At 47.8% G+C, this 20,177-nt stretch overlaps 1 protein-coding gene across 1 annotated transcript in view; it reads right to left on the reverse strand.

Moving 5' to 3' along the window:
• Window positions 1–5,270: 5,270 nt before the first annotated feature.
• The window catches only part of LOC142365526 (creatine kinase S-type, mitochondrial-like), a gene marked incomplete at its 5' end in the record, with an annotated part of 37,519 nt that continues 22,612 nt past the window's right edge, over window positions 5,271–20,177 (reverse strand). Inside the window, 4 exons of the mRNA XM_075446338.1 lie at window positions 5,271–5,390; window positions 9,044–9,167; window positions 9,509–9,642; window positions 17,911–18,034. Coding sequence (XP_075302453.1) covers window positions 5,271–5,390; window positions 9,044–9,167; window positions 9,509–9,642; window positions 17,911–18,034 — 502 coding nt within the window. The remainder of the gene's footprint in view (window positions 5,391–9,043; window positions 9,168–9,508; window positions 9,643–17,910; window positions 18,035–20,177) is intronic.

Below are 20,177 nucleotides of genomic sequence, written 5' to 3' on the forward strand. Positions count from 1 at the left end.
TGTGGATATGATGTGCCAGGCCGCCGAATCCACACTGTCCAAAAATGCTGTCGTCCCTTTCCTCCACCTGGCTGGAGGCAGGGCCCCTCTAATCCTGGTCAAAGAATTTGCTGCTCACCTGCTCTAAGAATGACTTGGAGGTCCCTTCCAGAGGATCGGAATCAAGATCAAACTGTCTACCTGGTCTGGAGAGCTGGCTGCTGGAAACTGGAGCGGCATTTTTCCTAACAGAATCCCCTTTGGTGATTGTTTTACCTCGCAACTCACGCACTCTTGCCTCTAGACTTGAGGTGGGTTTTCCATCCCACTTCCTCATGTCCTCTCCGTGGTCATGTAGGTAGAACCACAGGGTGCCCCGTGGTGTGTAGCCTCTGTATTCTCTCTCCTGAGCTTGCCCCTAATAGGTGAGACACTGGCCCGTACAGGTGAGGAGCAGGACATACTCTGTTCGAGTCGCTGGACCTTCTGGGACAATTTATTCACAGCTGAGACAAGGGAGGAAGAGAGACTTTCCTCATATTGCCAGAGTCGGACAGCCACCTCATCCACTGTTGGTGCCTCTTTACCTTTCCAGTTTACAACTGCCGGCGAGTTGGCATATGAGGAGGGTGCGCTCCGCACAAACTTCCTCCACATAGATGCTGTGCACTGGACTTCATCTGGGTCTGTGGGTAACTGGTCATTGTCTGGTTCATTATAAACCAGCTCCCGCACAGCTAATTCCCTCAAGTACTGAATACCCCTTTCCATATTGGTCCACTTGCCAGGATAGCATACAAAATCGTCACTGAAGGGGTACCTCTCCCTCACGCCTGACAGAAGTCTCCTCCAGAGGCTGAGGACTTGTTCCTTCTTCCCAATGGCCTTGTCAATGCCCCCATCCCTGGCCAGGGATCCCAGCTGCTTGGCTTCCTTGCCCTCTAATTCCAAGCTGCTGGCCCCGTTATCCCAGCACCGCAGCAGCCAGGTGACAATGTGCTCACCTGGGTGGCGGCTGAAATCTTTCCGCATGTCTCGCAGCTCGCTCAGGGACAGGGACCGGGTGATGACCTCTGTCTCTATCTCCCGCGATGACCCTGGCTCATTTTTATCCTTCCTGGAGCGATCTGCTTTCTTTGCGTCTTTCTTTAGTTTCACAGGGGCGACTGCTACCGGCACAGGTTGGTCGTTGGGCTCAGCCGCGATGCCTGCAGCTGGAGCTGGGGCTGGAGAAGCTGCTGTGCCTGCTGGGCAAACTGGGGCTGCCCCTGTGGCTGCGCCCGTGGCAGCGGTGGTGCCGGTCGGGGGGGCTGTGACTGCCTGCTGGGCTGGAGGGGCTGCAGGGCCGGCTGGGGGGGCAGCGCCAGTCGCAGTTCCTGCCGCTTCGTTTCCCCCCCTTTCCCCTTTAAGGCACTGAACAGTGTTGAACAGGGATCTGTAGCCGTGGGCCAGACCACAGCACATTGCGGTGATTTGTGTCTCTCTGGAGTTCCCAGGGTGGCAGCACACTTTTTGCAGATACTTTACTAGATTGTCCGGATTCTGCACTTGCTCCGGGGTGAGTTTAAAAAACATCGGGGGTGCCCACTGCTCTAGACACCTGCCCATACTGTCACACACACCCAGCCACTCACAGTTATCCAGCCCCGGGGCAGGTCTCTGCACCATGTTGTTAACTACTTGTTTAACCCTAAACAAAAGCTGAAACCCATTCAGGAGGCAGAACAAAAGGAGAGTGCTGGCCTGAGCATCCCATGGGTACTCGAAATTCCCAAAAGCCATTAGGACTAGCTTGAGGGAGAGAGGGGAGGCGAAAGAGTGGGGGAGGGTATCCCCTCCGGTTTTCCCCACGGATTGGGTTTGATTATTAACAAATTCTAAGGCATAGGATCCGAGGTACGGAAATGACCGCAGTGCCGCATGCAAACACAAGCCTGATTTCATGCACATTGATGTTATCATGTCATAAGTCGATATCATACAGTACAGCAAAATCGTCATCCTGATCTTTTTCCCCGAGGTAACAAACAGCACAGCGGCAAACACATACAGCAAGTAAGTATTTATGTAGCAGAGACATTTGATCAAAGTCAGAAACATTTTTACCGGTGACTTCAACTAACACAGTAAATGTGTATAATAAAATTTAACAAAATCTATGAAAGCTGTTTTAACACCCGCTGCTCAGCCCTGCTGTTATCCCCGCCCCATGCTTGGGCGCCAAAATTAATGTTCTGATTTCGGCTGCCGCCGGCAACAAAAGCGCCACGCGGCCGCCCCTCCCCCCGCCGGGGTGCGGAGGAGAATGGAAAGAAACAGGCAGAAACTGGTGGGTCGGGATAAGGGCAGTTTAACAGAACAGCAAACAAAAGGGAATAGGAACAATAATGATACAGATAAGGAGAAAACACCACACGAACCGGACGAGCCACAGAGCCGCTCTCCCGAACAGGACCAGTGCCGCGCGCTCCCGAGCCGCGAGTGAGTTCCCGCCGTGCCACCCCCCCCACCAGAACCCAGCATGACAGCACATGGTACGGAATACCCTGCTCTGTTTGGCTAGGTTGGGGTTGGGTCAGCCCACCCGGCTGTGCCCCTTCCTGGATTCCGGTGAAAATTAACCCTGTCCTGGCCAAACCCAGGACACCCCATACAATGATGTCATCGATGTACTACAGATGTTCTGGAGCTTCACCCTTTCCCAGTGCAGTCTGGCAAATGGTGGGACTGTGTTTCCACCCCTGGGGCAGTCGATTCCAGGTGTACTGGATGCCCCTCCAGGTGAAAGCAACTTACCCTCTAATTCCAAGCTGCTGGCCCTGTCACCGAAAATCCGGGAATAAAACCTCGTAACACCAATGTAGTGTTAAAAGGCAGGCATTCTTTATTGCAGCGCTGGATGCACGGGGGATAATTCCAACGAACTTGTATACCTCATACTTTCCTCATGCAGTTTATATAGATCAAAAATATACATATTCATTAGGTTTCCCAATCCACCTCTACATATGCATAACCTATCTATCTCTTTCATATTAAATTCAGTTCCAAGAAGTCATTTTCATAGACTCCTCCTAGCTGCGCTTGCACAGTGCCTCCTAGTGGTGGTCGTCAGGGGTCCCAAGATGAAGGCTCATCCTCTTCATCACAGTGTTTGCTGATTGACCTTTGTTTCTGCGCAAACTCAGTTCTCTTCTGGCTCCCATCCACGCAGTAAGGTCGTCTTGACCGGTTCTAGGCGACTTCCAGCCCCTATCAAAAACTAACCCCTTTGTATGGAGATGCAAGACTCTCTGCTTCAGTTAATTTACACAATAGATAGGTACTATAAATGCACCTGCAATTATTAGGTAATGCTACTTCTACTAAAAATCCCCTTCACTACTACTGTTTAACATTAATAGTTACCTAGAGACTAGACCCTCTGTTCCCAGACCTAATGTCCAGATGGGTAGGGCTGTACAAGGGACATAGCAGCATTGTTCATGTTTATGGTTAACTGATTCCATCACCTTGCTTACAGCCCCGTTATCCCAGCACCACAGCAGCCAGGTGACAATGTGCTCGCCTGGGTGGCGGCTGAAATCTCCGCATGTCTCGCAGCTCGCTCAGGGACAGGGACCGGGTGATGATCTCTGTCTCTATCTCCCGCAATGACCCTGGCTCATTATCATCCCTCCCAGAGAAATCTCCTTTCTTTGCGTCTTTCTTTAGTTTTACAGGGGCGACTGCTACCGGCACAGGTTGGTTTTGGGGCTCAGTCGTGATGCCTGCAGCTGGAGCTGGAGCCACTGCCATGCCCGCCGGGGCAACTGGGGCCACCCCTGCGGCTGCGCCCGTGGCAGCGGTGGTGCCGGTCGGGGGGGCTGTGACTGCCTGCTGGGCTGGAGGGGCTGCAGGGCCGGCTGGAGGGGCAGCGCCAGTCGCAGTGCCTGCCGCTTTGCTTCCCCCCCTTTCCCCTTTAAGGCACTGAACAGTGTTGAACAGGGATCTGTAGCCGTGGGCCAGACCACAGCACATTGCGGTGATTTGTGTCTCTCTGGAGTTCCCAGGGTGGCAGCACACTTTTTGCAGATACTTTACTAGATTGTCCGGATTCTGCACTTGCTCCGGGGTGAGTTTAAAAAACATCGGGGGTGCCCACTGCTCTAGACACCTGCCCATACTGTCCCACACACCCAGCCACTCAGAACTATCCAGCCCCGGGGCAGGTCTCTGCATGATGTTGTTAACTACTTGTTTAACCCTAAACAAAAGCTGAAACCCATTCAGGAGGCATAACAATAGGAGAGTGCTGGCCTTAGCATCCCATGGGTACTCGAAATTCTCAAAAGCCCTAAGGACCAGCCTGAAGGAGAGAGGAGGGGAGGTGAAAGAGTGGGGGAAGGTATCCCCTCCGGTTTTCCCCATAGATTTGGTTTGATTATTAATAAATTCTAAGGCATAGGATCCGAGGTACGGAAATGACCACAGTGCCGCATGCAAATACAAGCCTAATTTCATGCACATTGATGTTATCATGTCATAAGTCGATATCATACAGTACAGCAAAACCGTCATCCTGATCCTTTTCCCCGAGGTAATGAACAGCATGGCAGCGAACACGTACAGCAAGTATGGATTCAAAAACCACAGCCATCTGATCAAAGACAGAAACATTTTTTTGCCGGCGACTATTTAACTAACACAGTAAATGCGTATAACAAAATTTAACAAAATCTAAGAAAGCTGTTTTAACACCCGCTGCTCAGCCCTGCTGTTATCCCCGCCCCACGCTTGGGCGCCAAATTTAATGTTATGGTTTGGTTGCTGCCAGCAACAAAAGCACCACACGGCCGCCCCTCCCCCCGCCGGGGTGCGGAGGAGAATGGAAATAAACAGGCAGAAACCGTTGGTTCGGGATAAGGGCAGTTTAACAGAACAGCAAACAAAGGGAACAGGAACAACAACGATACAGATAAGGAGAAAACACAACACAAACTGTACAACCCACAGAGCCGCTCTACCGGACCGGACCTCCACTGCGCGCTCCCGAGCCGCGAGCGAGTTCCCGCCGCCCAGCTCCCCCCCACACCGGAACCCAGCATGACGGCACATGGTATGGAGTACCCTGCTCTGTTTGGTCAGGTGGGGTCAGCCCATCCGGCTGTGTACCTTCCTGGATTCCAGTGAAAATTAACCCTGTCCTGGCCAAACCCAGGACAACAAGGTATTTGTACTTAGATATAAAGGTGCTTTTCTGTCAAAATGGCAGCCATATTTACCATCGTTAACAGTCATCAGCTGTAAGATCACTTCCTGCCGAACTGGGGTAACAGTGGTGGTACTTTGATGTCTTGACCTTTTTCCCGTTTCTTCTCACAGTTAACTAGATAGTTGACCCCATCAATGACATTCTGAACTAATTCTACCTGCAACAACAACAAGAAAACCAATAATAATAAAACATTTAGGCAACACTGTTAATAGAGGAAGGAAAAAATTGGCTTGTACAGCAAGGACAGAAAGTAAAGCCAGACCCAAGGAGGGTCACAGAGACCGTGTCATAGAGATCACGCATGCTGTGGCACAGGGAGTATGAGTCATGCACTGGTCCAGTGGAATCCCGTAGTAATTCCTTTCTCCCTATCCCTTCTCCTGTTCATGCTGAGTTTGGCCTTCTGACAACAGAAATATTCAAATAGGCCCCTAAAGGTATTTTCACCAAATTCTACTCCTACACATATCCCTATATAAACAAGCAAACAAACAGAAGTGCTTAAATAAAATGTTTAGGCATGAGTTTAGAGACCTGTTTCAAATCTGACCACTCTGAGGGTACAAGATCCTCCCCAGACATTTGCTGAGAACTACAGCCTGGCACGGCCTTGGGTTCCCATCTGCTGTGTTCTCAGAATTCACATATTGGGACAAAGAAACTGAAAAGACAGTGCCATGGATGTTCAGAGTCACCAGGCAGTTCTCTCTGAAGCAACAAATGCCAGTGTAAGTTAAGAGGTTCTGATATTTTACCAACAGCATCTTGTGAGGTTTGGATTAATGCCTTTATCCAAATGCCTTTGGGTTTAAAAGCTATTGAACGTTGGTCTGACATTTGGCAAATGACTGCAGAGACTACTGTCACTTTGTCTTTCTTCTGTAGAAAGGGGGACGGGGTGTTTATTTTCTTCATGTATAAGAATAAGAGATATGAGTAGTACTGAAATGACTTGAAGAATCATGCAGACCCCTCCCTTACTGTTTAGCATGCCTAAAGAATCTGTACATATGTGCTTACTTCTTGATGTTTTAGACTGTTGTTTTCCCATATTTTGTGAAATGCAGCAGCTTTATTAAATATACAGTCAGTACTATAGAAGAAAGAATGCACTGCATCCAAATGTACACCAGTGAATTGCAGAGGATAATCCATTCTTACGTGTTCTGTACATCATCAACTGCAGAAACTAGAACTTATTCTGTGCTATTAAGATGCTAGTGTAGTTTTGTGCTGTTTAAGTTTAAAGCCATATAGTTCTTGGTATGTTTCCGAAAAAGCAAAAATTATGTTCTTCTATGAGAAAACAATGCTTTCTAGCAGGGACCATCAAAATTAACAAGACGGAGAATTCTTTTGTTACCATGATAGTGTGTGTCTAATAATCCTACTTAACCTGAACAATGTTTTTCAGATTTTCTTTTTGATACAGAAATATTAAAGATCATTGTTTGCTTACTGTGTAAAGTAACTAATAAAATAGGCAATCACAGAGTAACCTTTAAAGGCCTCAGTTCATCCAGGCATTTAAACACTTGCCGAAAAATAAACCTTTAAATATGTGAGTTGATTTAGCAACACGTTTAAGCACTTGTTTAAATATATTGAAGAATCATAGTCACAGGCACCATAGACTCATGAAAGTAATACAGGGATATGGTCAGCTGAGCAGGCTTACTGAAGACTCTGCATCCTTGGGCGTAACAATTAAAATTCATGAATATTTGAGATTAGACACAGAATATGTAAACACTTACTACAAAAAGACAAAGAAACCAAAAAGAAAAGGATGAATAATCTGTTCAGTTTATGGTTAAAAACCCAAAACAACTCCCTATATAGGAGTCCTCAGAATGCTACATATACAAAAGAATATAAGCAAAATCAGGCCTTCCTTGTTCCTTTCTCTCCCCAGGCTTAAATCTAAATTATAACAACCAGAAAAATGTCATCCTGACACTCTGGCAATTAGTATTAACTATCCAAAGATCATAGGTAAAAAAAGAGTGAACAAACATACTGTAAATCACGTGTAAGTACAACTAAAGACTCTGACACTTCTTCAGCAGACAAAATTTCTCTTTTAGGGGTTTGAGGATTATAAATATTATCAGTCAGAACAAAAACAAAGTGACTTTTCAAACTTTTGAATGAACTTCACATTGTGACACATCCAGCTGCACAGTCTTGCCTGTATCAAATACCAGACTACATGGACTGTCTATATTCCTTTTCAAATTTACTGCAGTCTTTGTTTGGGCTCCACATATGCACCTGCCTAATCTACTTCTTGTAAAGGAGTTGCAGCACAGCTATGAATCTCAGGGTTCTGACACAAAAGTTTCTCCCTCAGCATTCCTTCACAATTTCTTACTACTGCATCTTTTTTGCCCTTCTGCATTTTTTACTCTGCTGCCCTGCGCTAAATCATAGGCCCTGTTTGGCATTTAACCCCTCTCATCGTCTATACCAGTCTTTTCAGGTTGCCAGCACAGCTCTCAATGGCCCTAGAGCAATGGCCTCTAAAAGTCCCTTCCAACCCAATGCATTCTATTATTCTATGATTCTATGTCCCTGCTCACTGCAGGGGATTGGGATAGATGACTTCTAAAGCTCCCTTCCAACCCAAAGCATTCTATTATTCTATGATTCTATGATACGCAACGACTTTTTTGTCTCAGTCTTCACCGGCAAGTGCTCCAGCCACGCCACCCAAGTTGCAGGAGGCACAGGCAGGGACTGGGAGAATGAAGAACCACCCATTGTAGGAGAAGATCAGTTTTGAGACCATCTAAGGAACCTGAAGGTGCACAAGTCATAGAATCGTAGAATCACAGAATCATAGAATCACAGAATTCTTTGGATTGGAAGGGACCTTTAGAGGTCATCTAGCCCAATTCCCCTACAGTGAGCAGGGACATCTTCAACTAGACCAGGTTGTTCAGAGCCCCATCCAACCTGGCCTTGAATGTTTCTAGGGATGGGGCCTCCACTATCTCTCTGGGCAAGCCATTCCAGTGCTTCACCACCCTCAGCCTTCCTCAGGCTTCCTCAGCATACCTCAGCCTTCTCTATATCCTGGGTAAGCAGGTCTCCCATTTCCTTTGACAGGGGTCCCACATTTTCCCCAGCCTTCCTTTTATCGGCAACATACCTACAGAAGCTTTTCTTGTTGCCCTTGATCTCCTTGGCTAGATTTAATTCTGTCAGGGCTTTATCTTTCCTAACCTGATCCCTGGCTGCTCAGACAATTTCTCTCTATTACTCCCAGGCTACCTGTCCTTGCTTCCACCCTCTGCAGGCTTCCTTTTTGTGTTTGAGTTTGTCCTCAAATCCTGCTTCTTTCCTCAGCATTTTTTACTGGGTACAGCAGGTACCTGCCCAATGTGTAGTACTTAGCTGTGTTCCAGTGTACAACTTCAATGAACACCATTCTTAGATAACCAACTCATGTCCAGCACTGTAGAGAAACTTGACACCTAGCTCATGGCTGTGTACTCCAGCAGGTATTCAGGTGTAAGAGTTTGTTTCCAGTACCTGCACACTTTCAACAAAAAGCCTCATCACGTGGGGTAAACAAGTCACATTTGTGGAACATTTTTTCATTGTCTTATTTGGCAAACACTGCATGCACAGTAGTAATTTTTTGTTCTGTAAGTCTTTCCACTGGATCAAATTCACCAAGAGAAAAAACTGCCATAGCTCTAAAAAGTGACTCTAAAATCAGAATGAACCCAAATGCAGAGAAAGTGACTTATATCAGTGCAGATCTGAGTTTAAAAACAAGAAAAAAACCAAAGAGGTTACCTCCGATCGACCCATGCGATCCAGGTTGGAGATATACATATCTGCTACAGCTGCTGTGTCCACTCCACCAGTGCTGCGCTTCTGCAGCCTCAGATTCTCTAGGATTTTTGGAAACCTGGGATCCCAACAGAAGAAATAAGTTTGTGCATATTGCCTTTTTCCTTGCTTATTGTTATTATGCATGATCTAATAGCATTTCCAGAAAGACAAGCAGAGACAGTTTCCTCTGTCTTTGGATTACAGCCTGTCTTGGTGGCTGTCTGTTGAGTAGATTAATTTCCATAACAAATACAATAATTTGCAGAATAAAAGTACGCTCAATTAGTCATGCATTATGCCTGGGACCAAGTTGTTGCACATCATGCAAGCATCCAGTTGCTGTAAACTGTCATTTTTTATTTGTTCCTTTATAAATCAGATGAAGAAATTATTTATGTCACTGGCCTTTTAAACAACTTATGCACCTTGCTAAGCTTTGGCAGCTTAACATGGACTCCAGCATATAAACCAGTTCCCAAGTTGGAAGGGCAAGTCAGAACGTATCCAAGATGTTTATTCCACATGAACTCCCAGCCTCGTTCTTTAATTAATCTTTCAACCTACGAAGGAAAAAAAAAAGAGAAAGGAAAAAGAAACAGCTGCATACAAATGTCTCATCTTCTGACACTTGTTTATAGCTGAAATTATTTTCACCTTATCTATCTTGGTGATGAACTTCGCTATTCACCAATGGAGGTGCATAGATATATACCAAATCAGAGTCTGGATTGAATCATAGAATCACAGAATCATTAATGGTGGAAAAGACCTCTAAGATCATCAAGTCCAACCATCAACCCAACACCATCACGTCTGCTAAACCATATCCCGAAGTGCTATATCTACACATTTTTTGAACACCTCCAGGGATGGTGAATCCACCACCTCCCTGGACAGCCTGTTCCAATGCTTTACAATTCTTTCAGTAAAGAAATTTTTCCTAATATCCAGTCTAAACCTCCCCTGACGCAACTTGAAGCCATTGCCTCTCTTGCTAGTTACCTGGGAGAAGAGACCAACACCTGCCTCACTACAACCTCCTTTCAGGGAGTTGTAGAGAGCAATAAGGTCCCCCCTCAGCCTCCTCTTCTCCAGACTAAACAGCCCCAGCTCCCTCAGCCACTCCTCATAAGACTTGTCCTCTAGGCCCTTCATCAGCTTCTTTGCCATCTCTGGACACGCTACAGCCCCTCAATGTCCTTCTTGTAGTGAGGGGCCCAAAAGTGAACACAGTACTCGAGGTGCAGCCTCACCAGGGCCGAATACAAGGGCACGATCATCTCCCTACTCCTGCTGGCCATACTATTCCTGACACAAGGCAGGATGCCATTGGCCTTCTTGGCCACCTGGGAACACTGCTGGCTCATGTTCAGCCGTCTTGTCCACCAGTACTCCCAGGTCATTATCCACCGGGCAGCTTTCCAGCCTGTAGCGTTACATGGGGTTGTTGTGACCCAAGTGCAGCACCCAGCACGTGGCCTTGTTGAATCTCATACAGTTGGCCTCGGCCCACTGATCCAGTCTGTCCATATCCCTCTGCAGAGCCTTCCCACCCTCAAGCAGATCAACACTCCTGCCCATCTGCAAACTTACTGAGGGAGCACTCAATCCCCTCATCCAGAGCACTGAGAAAGATGTTAAACAAGACCTGACCCAAAACTGAGCCCTGAGGAACACCACTAGTGACTGGCCTCCAGCTGGATCTGACTCCATTCACCACCACTCTCGGGGCTCGGTCAGTTCTTTATCCAGTGAAGAGTACACCCATCCAAACCATGGGCAGCTAGTTTCTCCAGGAGGATACTGTGGGGAACAGTGTCAAAGGCCTTACTAAAGTCCAGGTAGACAACATCCACAGCCTTTCCCTCATCCACTAGGTGGGTCACCTGGTCATAGAAGGAGATCAGGTTGGTCAAGCAGGACCTGCCTTTCATGAACCCATGCTGGCTGGGCCTGATCCCCTGGGTGTCCTTCACATGTCCAGTGAGCACACTCAAGATGAGCTGCTCAACTTCCGGAGTTGCCTATCCCTTCTTCCAAAAGTGGTAAACTCTCTTTTTTTCCCTGAGTCCTAGCACAAGCTCCCTGTTGAGCCGGGCCGGTCACCTTCCCTGACAGTTTGTCTTGGGACACATGAGGGCAGCCTGCTCCTGTGCCTTTAAGACTACCTCCTTGAAGAATGTCCAGCCTGCCTGGAGCACTTTGCCCTTCAGGACTCTCTGCCAGGGGACTCTCTTGACCAGTGTCCTGAACAGGCCAAAGTCTGCCCTCCGAAAGTCCATGGTGGTGGTGTTGCTGGCCCCCCTCTTCACCGAGAACCAAGAACTCTGTCATTTCATGGCTGCTAAGCCCTAGACGGCCTCCGACCACCATATCACCCACAAGTCCTTCTCTGTTAGTAAACAGCAGGGTGCCTTCCCTAGTTGGCTCCCTCACCATCCATGTCAGGAAGTTATCTTCCACGTGCTCCAGGAACCTCCTAGACTGTTTCCTCTCTGCTGTGTTGTATTTCCAGCAGATGTCCGGTAAAAGTCCCCCACAAGAACAAGGGCTAGCAATTGTGAGACCTCTGCCAGCCTCTTGTAGAAAACTTCATCTGCCTCTTCATCCTGGTTGGGTGGTCTATAGCAGACTCTCAGCAGGATGTCTGCCTTGTTGACTTTCCCCCTCATCTTTACCCATAAGCATTCGACCTTGTCATCACAATCGTCGAGCTCTATATAATCGAAGCAGTCCCTAACATACAGAGCCAACCCACCACCTCTTTCCTCGCCTATCCCTTCTGAAGAGCTTATAGCCATCCATCGCAGCACTCCAGTCATGAGAGTTGTCCCACCATGTTTCTGTGACAGCGACCAAATCATAGCTGTCCTGCTGCACAATGGCTTCCAGCTCCTCCTGTTTATTGCCCGTGTTGCGCACATTGGTGTAGATGCACTTGAGCTGGGCTGTCGATTTCACCCCCTGACCCTGGCATGCCACGCCTGGGCTCATCCCTAGTGAGCCAGGTTAAATCCCCTCCCCCCTTTGAACCTAGTTTAAAGCCCTCTCAATGAGCCCCGCCAGCTCGTGGCCAAGAATCCTTTTTCCCCTTTGAGACAGCTGGACTCCATCTGTTACCAGCAGGCCCAGTGCTGTGTACACCTCCCCATGATCAAAGAAACCAAAATGCCACCGATGGCACCAGCCTCTGAGCCATCTGTTAATCGGGTGAGTTTTCCTGCCCCTTTCAGTGTTCTTCCCTGCCACTGATGGGGTTGAGGAAAGCACTGCCTGTGCCCCTGATCCTTCAACCAATGGCCCCAGTGCCCTGAAGTCCCTTTTGATGACCTTGGGACTTCTCTCCACGATCTCATCACTGCCAACCTGCATTACCAACAGCGGATACTAATCAGAGGGCCGCACCAGACCAGGGAGCTTCCTAGCAACATCCCTAACCCGGGCCCCAGGGAGGCAGCAGACTTCCTTGTGGGATGGGTCAGCATATGGGGTCCTCTGTTCCCCTCAGAAGGGAATCGCCTATGACAATTACCCTCCTTTTTTTTCTCTTAACCGGGGCAGTCATAATGTGTGGGGCTGACCTACTCGTCCTAGGCAGCCCCCTGGATGGACCTTCACCCACATCTTCATTTGCCTGTCCCTCACATTCCAGAGCCCCATATCTGTTGCGTAAGTGCAACTGGGCAGGTGAGGGAGTCTGGGAGGGGATTCACCTGCCTCCCCGAGCAGGGACCTGTTTCCGTTCCCCCCCATCTCTTAGGTCCCCTCTTTCTGCTTGGTGGCAAGAGGGTAGGGGGTCTTCTGCTTCTTGTGGAGCTGCCTCCTGCTGCCTCGGCCTCAGGGAGGGTAGGGTGCAGCTCCACCAGTCGATCTCCCTCTCACACTCCCGGATGCTCCTTAACCTCTCCACTTCTTCTTTCAGCTCTGCCATCAGGCTGAGCAGATCATTCACCTGGTCTCACTGAACACAGCCGTTGTCTCTGCTGTCCGCCAGTACGAGCGACAGGCTTAGGCACTCCCTGCAGCCAGAGACCTGGACAGCTGTGTCCTTGTGTGGGACCTTCATCTGGGTCGCCACACTCCTTCTGACGATGGCTTTCGTGCGAATGGAAACCGTGGCTAATCTTCTCCTGGGAGGGCAAAGTCCACTAGTCGGGTTGCCAGGAGGGGGACTGCGCCCTGCCCGCACGCCTTCCCTGCAAGCCCTGCCTGCATGAACTGTCACACAAACTTCCATGCCACACCCTGGCTGACGCACTACACCCTGTTTGCCCACCCTGTTCGCCATGCTCCTTGTCGCTTGCTCTCCCTGGGGGCGGCTCTTGTGTGTGAGGGGGTTTTGGCTGCTGTCACACTCGTCCCTGCCCACACTATGTCAGAGCTGCCACTCGTTAGCAACTCCCTCTTTCCCACTGGGGGTGGGAACTATTAAAGACTGGGGCAAAGAAGGCATTAAGTACCTCAGCCTTTTCCTCATTCTTGGTGGAAACTTGCCCCCTGCATCCAATAAGGGATGGAGATTCTCCTTGGCTCTCTTTTTGCCATTAATGTATTTATGAAAATACTTTTTGTTGTCTCTTATAACAGTGACCAGTCGGAGTTCTAGCTGGGCTTTTGCCTTTCTAATTTTCTCTCTGCACGACCTAATGAGAGCCCCGTATTCTTCCTGAGTTGCCTATCCCTTCTTCCAAAAGTGCTAGACTCTCCTTTTCTTCCTACGTCCCAGCAAAAGCTCCCTGTTCAGTCAGTGTTTTAGTTTCGGCTGCCGCCGGCAACAAAAGCGCCACGCGGCTGCCCCTCCCCCCACCGGGGTGCGGAGGAGAATGGAAAGAAACAGGCAGAAACTGGTGGGTCGGGATAAGGGCAGTTTAACAGAACAGCAAACAAAGGGAACAGGAACAACCACGATACAGATAAGGAGAAAATACGACACAAACTCGCACAACAGACCCTCTCTCCTGTACAGGACCGGCGCCGCGCACTCCCGACCTGCGAGTGAGTTCCTGCCGCGCCGCCCCCCCCCCCCACCGAAACCCAGCGTGACGGCACATGGTATGGAATACCCTGCTCTGTTTGACCAGGTGGGGTCAGCCCCCACCCCCTGGCTGTGCCGGCTGCGCCCCTTCCTGGAGTCCGGTGAAAATTAACCCTGTCCTGGCCAAACCCAGGACAGTCAGGCCAGTCGTCTTCCCGCTAGTTCATCTTACAGCACATAGGGACAGAATCACAGAATCACAGAATGACAGAATGTTAGGGGATGGAAGAGACCTCTGTGGCTCATCTAGTCACACCCCCCTGCTGAAGCAGGGTCACCTAGAGCAGGCTGCACAGGACTGCGTCCAGGCAGGTCTTGAATATCTCCAGAGAAGGAGACTCCACAACCTCCTTGGGCAACCTGTTCCAGGGCTCCGTCACCCTCAGAGGGAAGAAGTTCTTCCTCATGTTCAGACGGAACTTCCTATGCTTCATTTTGTGCCCATTGCCCCTTGTCCTGTCACTGGGCACCACTGAAAGAGTCTGGCCCCGTCCTCCTGACACCCACCCTTGAGATCCACCTCACCGACCACTCATCTAGCCCACACTTCCTCAGCTTCCCTAGGAGGATATTATGGGAGACAGTGTCAAAAGCCTTGCTGAACTCGAGGTAGACAACATCCACTGCTCTTCTCTCATCTACCCAGCCAGTCATGCCATCGTAGAAAGCTATCAGATTGGTCAGGCATGATTTCCCCTTTATAAATCCATGCTGACTACTCCTGATAACCTTCTTTTCCTCCACTTGCTTGATGATGACCTCCAGGATGAGCTGCTCCATCACCATTCCCGGGATGGAGGTGAGGCTGACCGGCCTGTAGTTCCCTGGGTCCTCCTTCTTGCCCTTTTTGAAGGCTGGAGTGACATTGGCCTTTCTCCAGTCCTCGGGCACCTCTCCTGTCGTGCAGGACCTTTCAAAGATGATGGAGAGTGGCTCAGCAATGACTTCTGCCAGCTCCCTCAGCACTCGTGGGTGCATTCCATCGGGGCCCATGGATTTGTGGGTGTCCAGATTGCTTAAGTGATCTCTCACACAGACCTCCTTGACCAAGGGAAGGTCATCCTTTCTGCAAGCTTACTGTCTTACCTCCAGGGCCTGGGATTCCTGAGGACCGGCCTTAGCACTGAAGACTGAAGCAAAGAAGGCATTCAGTAACTCTGCCTTCTCTGCATGCTCCGTCACCAGGACACCCACGTCATTCAGCAGCGGCCCCACATTGTCCCTGGTCTTCCTTTTGCTGCTGATGTAGTTGAAGAAGCCCTTCTTGTTGTTTTTGACATCCCTTGCCAGATTCAGTTCCAGGTGGGCCTTGGCCTTCCTTGTCGCATCCCTGCATGCTCTGATAACATTCCTGTACTCCTCCCAAGTGGCCTGTCTCTCTTTCCACATTCCATAGACCTTTCTCATCCGTCTGAGCTCCACTAGAAGCTCTTTCATCAACAGGACAGCCTGCTCCTCTTTGGCTCTACTGTCAGTCTTTGCATTCACGAGGCACCAAGTTCCCCAGGGAATATTACAAGGATTTCTTAATAATTTTCTCGCTACCACTAACTTGAAGGCTCGTTGGCACTTTATTGCATGGCCTTAGTCCATGAAATCATTATGGCTTTTTCCTAGAATATAAATTATTTTCTAACCTTGGTGCTTTTAAATAAAGTTGCAAAGCACAAGCCCAAGCATCGCAAACGCTGTGGAGGAAACAAAAGGAGCCAAAGCCTAGTTTTATATAATTTTTAAGGTGATTCCATGATGTTAGGTGAAGGACACTTGTTTCTAAGTGCTTAAATTTCACAGCCTGCTTCCACTATAAAAAGACTACATAGCTTCTATATAATGCTTTTCATTAGTAGTTCTAAACCCTAATTACAAAAGAGACTGAAATCTTTATCCTCAGAAATATCACAAAGGTCTGCTGAAAATTGAATAAGCTGCTATTCTGTCCACTCAGCTACATTTCCGAGACTTATTTCTGTGATCCCAATACAATTTCAGTTCAGTAAATTCACTGCCAGAAGAGAATCAGATACGTATGCCAGCTCAGGTTCACAAGACCTCTGCAATACAGGTAAATAATTCCACTCTACAGAATGATAGAAAATTATGGACTCTCCTGATGATTTCTGTATTGTGTGAGGACACAGAAATTTCTGGTAAGAAACCAGACCTGATTTCCTGCCTCAGACACCTACTCTGGTCACAGTTCCCAAAGACCACTTCTTGGTCCATAGGTGCACTTCTGTTGAACATGAGCTAAGCACAATAGCAGAGGTAAACCTGGAAACAACATCCACAAGCTAAGTCACTTAGGACACAATCCTGTACATTTTTCAGTCTCATGGGCATGCCTGAGAGGCATACCAGATCCCAGTGAACCACCCAGATGCCAAAGAAGTATCCATCAAGCAATTTTGTTTTTCCATGTTTCCAAACTCACTATATACTCAAAAATTCTTCAAGATACTCTGAACTTATCTTCTTCTGGTTTTCAGGGACCACTTCCACAATCAGAGATTACAGTTCCCTGCTCTCCCTACTTCGCCTTGTTTGGTTTTTTTTCAGGCCAGGGCCTGTGTTGGTGGCTTTGAAGTGATATGGGAGTGCACAGTTGTGTGAGCTCTACAGCAGTTGGGGATTCCCTGAGACAGGGGAGTCTCTAGAAAGCCAGAGAAGCTGGAGTGAAAGCTGTTTTTCCAGAGTGAGAGGAATGAAGCAAATGTTCCAAGGAACAAAAGCAGTATAATGGATATCTGTTCCTCTATAGTGCAGATGAATTGAGCATGTTAAGGACCCTAATGTGGAGAAATAATTGTTTCATGCAGCCTGAGTATTCTTACAGTCTTGGAGACAATTTGAACACAGTTTCAACCTCACATAACTTAACCTCTGGTATTTAAAAGATGTGTAGATGTGGTGCTTAGGGACATTGTTTAGTGATGGACTTGGCAGTGTTAGGTTTATGTTTGGACTTGAAGATCTTAAAGGTCTTTTCCATCCTAAATGATTGATGATTCTATGGCAATCCATCCAGGAATGATGTGGACAAGAATAGTGGAGAACAGAGTTCTGACACGTCACCTATCCCGTTCTGCCTTTTTTGATAGTATTGCTCGTGGGAATACTTTTTCTCTTTTAAAACAACTTTTTCTTTTCTCTTTTAAAACAACTTTTTCTTTGCCAGAGCAGCACACAGGCCTGCATTGGGTCCAGAGCCAACTTGCTGTCATACCTGGATTGTCTAGACAAAACTGTTTTAACCCACACATCATTCTATGAGGGCTTTTTTTTTCTTTATGAATAGTTAGACCAGAATAAAATCCAGGAGCCCTGGCTATCAGTCCTTAGTATTCTAGTCACAAAACCCAGTATGTCCCCAAAGTTGGCAGTGAGATCAGGAGTCCTATGTCCTAAGTCCTGTGTACAACTGCAACAACATCCAGTCCACTCCCAGAATCAGGGATGAGGACCAGTAAGCTAGTCTTCCAAAATATAATGCTTTATTTATGAACTCCTGCAGACATGAGGTGGCAAAGAAGAAATATTTCTTTAGCCAGTAAGTGCTGGAGATTGTAATATAAAAACTAAAATGGCATTTTATCTATTTTTCCCTACAACTCAGCTAACAATTTGTCTTTGTTTTCTTCTTTAACTGCCATTAATGTGGGTTGCTATTTGAACTGGTGGTACTTTATTTTGTTGCTTCTGGAGATGTCAGTTCAGTGTTAACCACACTAAGTAGTGCTGACAGCAGCTCAAAAATAAACAAACAGGCATAATAAATTCATTGTGTTACTACCTCTTTCAAACCACAGCAAAATCTTTCAAACACCTGTTTCATGTTGCCACCTTTTTCCATGGAGATCACTCTGGTATGGTCCTCTTCATCAATCCAGATAAGAAATGTCTTGTCATTGTTATGCCTGGTTAAGAGAAAAATTAGTAGCTTTAAAGCACAAGATAAGCCCTGAAAAATAAATCTCAGTATCCTTAGATTTATCACAATCTTTCAGGACTGTGAAGAGGTTAAGCGCTGCAAAATAACATTGCTCTGCACAGTTAAGGACATGAATAACTTTCACAGCTTGATCCCCCATGCCAGTGGAATTATTCAGGTTTCTCAGGTCACAGTGAGAAGAGCATTTTTCTCTGATCACATCATGCTGCCCTGAAGGTGAGCTATGAAGAACATGTCTTCAAATATGAACACAGTTGGGACGTACAGCTGCTAAGGGAACAGACAAAGGGAAAAGCCAAATTCTGCATCTTCAGTCACTGGGGCTGTTTTTCATTGTTCTTTCTTAGAAAATTGTGCAGTTAGAAAAAAACTAACTGGGGGGCCAGCCATATGACCTTACTTAATTGCATTGTCTTCTAAATAAAATCCCAGTGCCTTTCATATCACTTAGTAACACTGGATTGTCACATCAGTCAAATTATATGTCTGAGGAAAACAGCTACATGTTGCTTCTGGACACTGCAGTAAAGATGCTGGCTTGTCAATCAAGATAAAAATGCCTAAAGAGAAGTTTTCTACTCTTGCTGCAGACAGATCAGTCATGACTAGGTTTATAAAGTGCTAGGTCAAACCTGAAGTCACTTTTCCTGGCTTTTCTCCATTTTTTCTGTCTTTTACAACAATCTTTCTTCAGAATGTAGAAGGTGATTGATAAGGTTAGACTTGAGATCTGGTTTTTAGGAATAACATGGCAGGATGGGCGCCGTCAAATCCCAATGGATGTCATCAACAAAATAGCAGCTATGTCTACACCAACCAGCAAAAAGGAAGCACAAGCCTTCTTAGGTGTTGAGGGTTTTTGGAGGATGCACATCCCAAATTACAGCCAAATTGTAAGCCCTCTCTATAAAATGACCTGGAAGAAGAATGTTTTGGGGCCCTGGGCAACGACAGGCATTTGAACAAATTAAACGGGAAACCCCAGTCGCCCAGGAATTCTGGAGGTAATCATGGACTGGCCAGAAGGCAAAGATTTTGGAGCATCGCCAGAGGAGGAGGTGACAGGTGCTGAAGAGGCCCCACTGTATAACCAGCTGCCAGAAGATAAGAAACAGTCTGCCCTGTTCACGGATGGGTCCTGTCGCATTGTGGAGAAGCAGCGGAGGTGGAAGGCTGCTGTATGGAGCCCTACACGACAAGTCGTGGAAGCTGCCGAGGGAGAAGGTGAGTCCAGCCAGTCTGCAGAGGTGAAAGCCATCCAGCTGGCTTTAGGCATTGCTGAATGAGAAAAGTGGCCAGTGCTCTATGTTTACACTGACTCCTGGATGGTGGCCAATGCCTTGTGGGGGTGGCTGCAGCAATGGAAGAAGAACAACTGGCAGCGCAGAGGCAAACCCATCTGGGCTGCCCATTGTGACAAGATATTGCTGCCTGGCTAGAGCAGTTGGCTGTAAAAGTGCACCATGTGGACGCCCACGTCCCTAAGAGTTGGGCCACTGAGGAACATCAAAACAAACAGCAGGTGGATCAGGCTGCCAAGATTGAAGTGGCTCTGGTGGATCTGGACTGGCAACATAAGGGTGAACTCTTTATAGCTTGGTGGGCCCATGACACCGCCCGGAATACCTTCCTGGGCCTTGAAAAACAAGTCCTGTGGTGACATGGCACTCCCGAAAGAATTGAGTCAAAGGGACTCACTTTCATAACAGCCTCATAGACACCTGGGCCAAAGAACATGGTATTGAGTGGGTGTATCACATCCCCTACCATGCACCAGCCCCTGGGAAGATCGAATGGTACAATGGGCTGCTAAAAACCACTTTGAGAGCAATGGGGGGTGGGACCTTCAAAAACTGGTATACTCATTTAGCAAAGGCCACCTGGTTGGTTAACACCAGAGGATCCACCAACCGGCCTGGTCCTGCCCAGTCAAAACCTCAGAACCCCATAGAAGGGGATAAAGTCCCTGTAGTGCACATGCGGATCATGTTAGGGAAGACAGTGTGGGTTAGTCCTGCCTCAGGCAAAGGCAAGTCCATCCGCGGGATTCACAGAATCACAGAATAGTAGGGGCTGGAAGGGACCTCTGGGGGTCATCTAGTCCAATC

This window comes from Opisthocomus hoazin, chromosome W (genome assembly GCF_030867145.1).
Source record: "Opisthocomus hoazin isolate bOpiHoa1 chromosome W, bOpiHoa1.hap1, whole genome shotgun sequence".
Lineage (NCBI taxonomy): Eukaryota > Metazoa > Chordata > Aves > Opisthocomiformes > Opisthocomidae > Opisthocomus > Opisthocomus hoazin.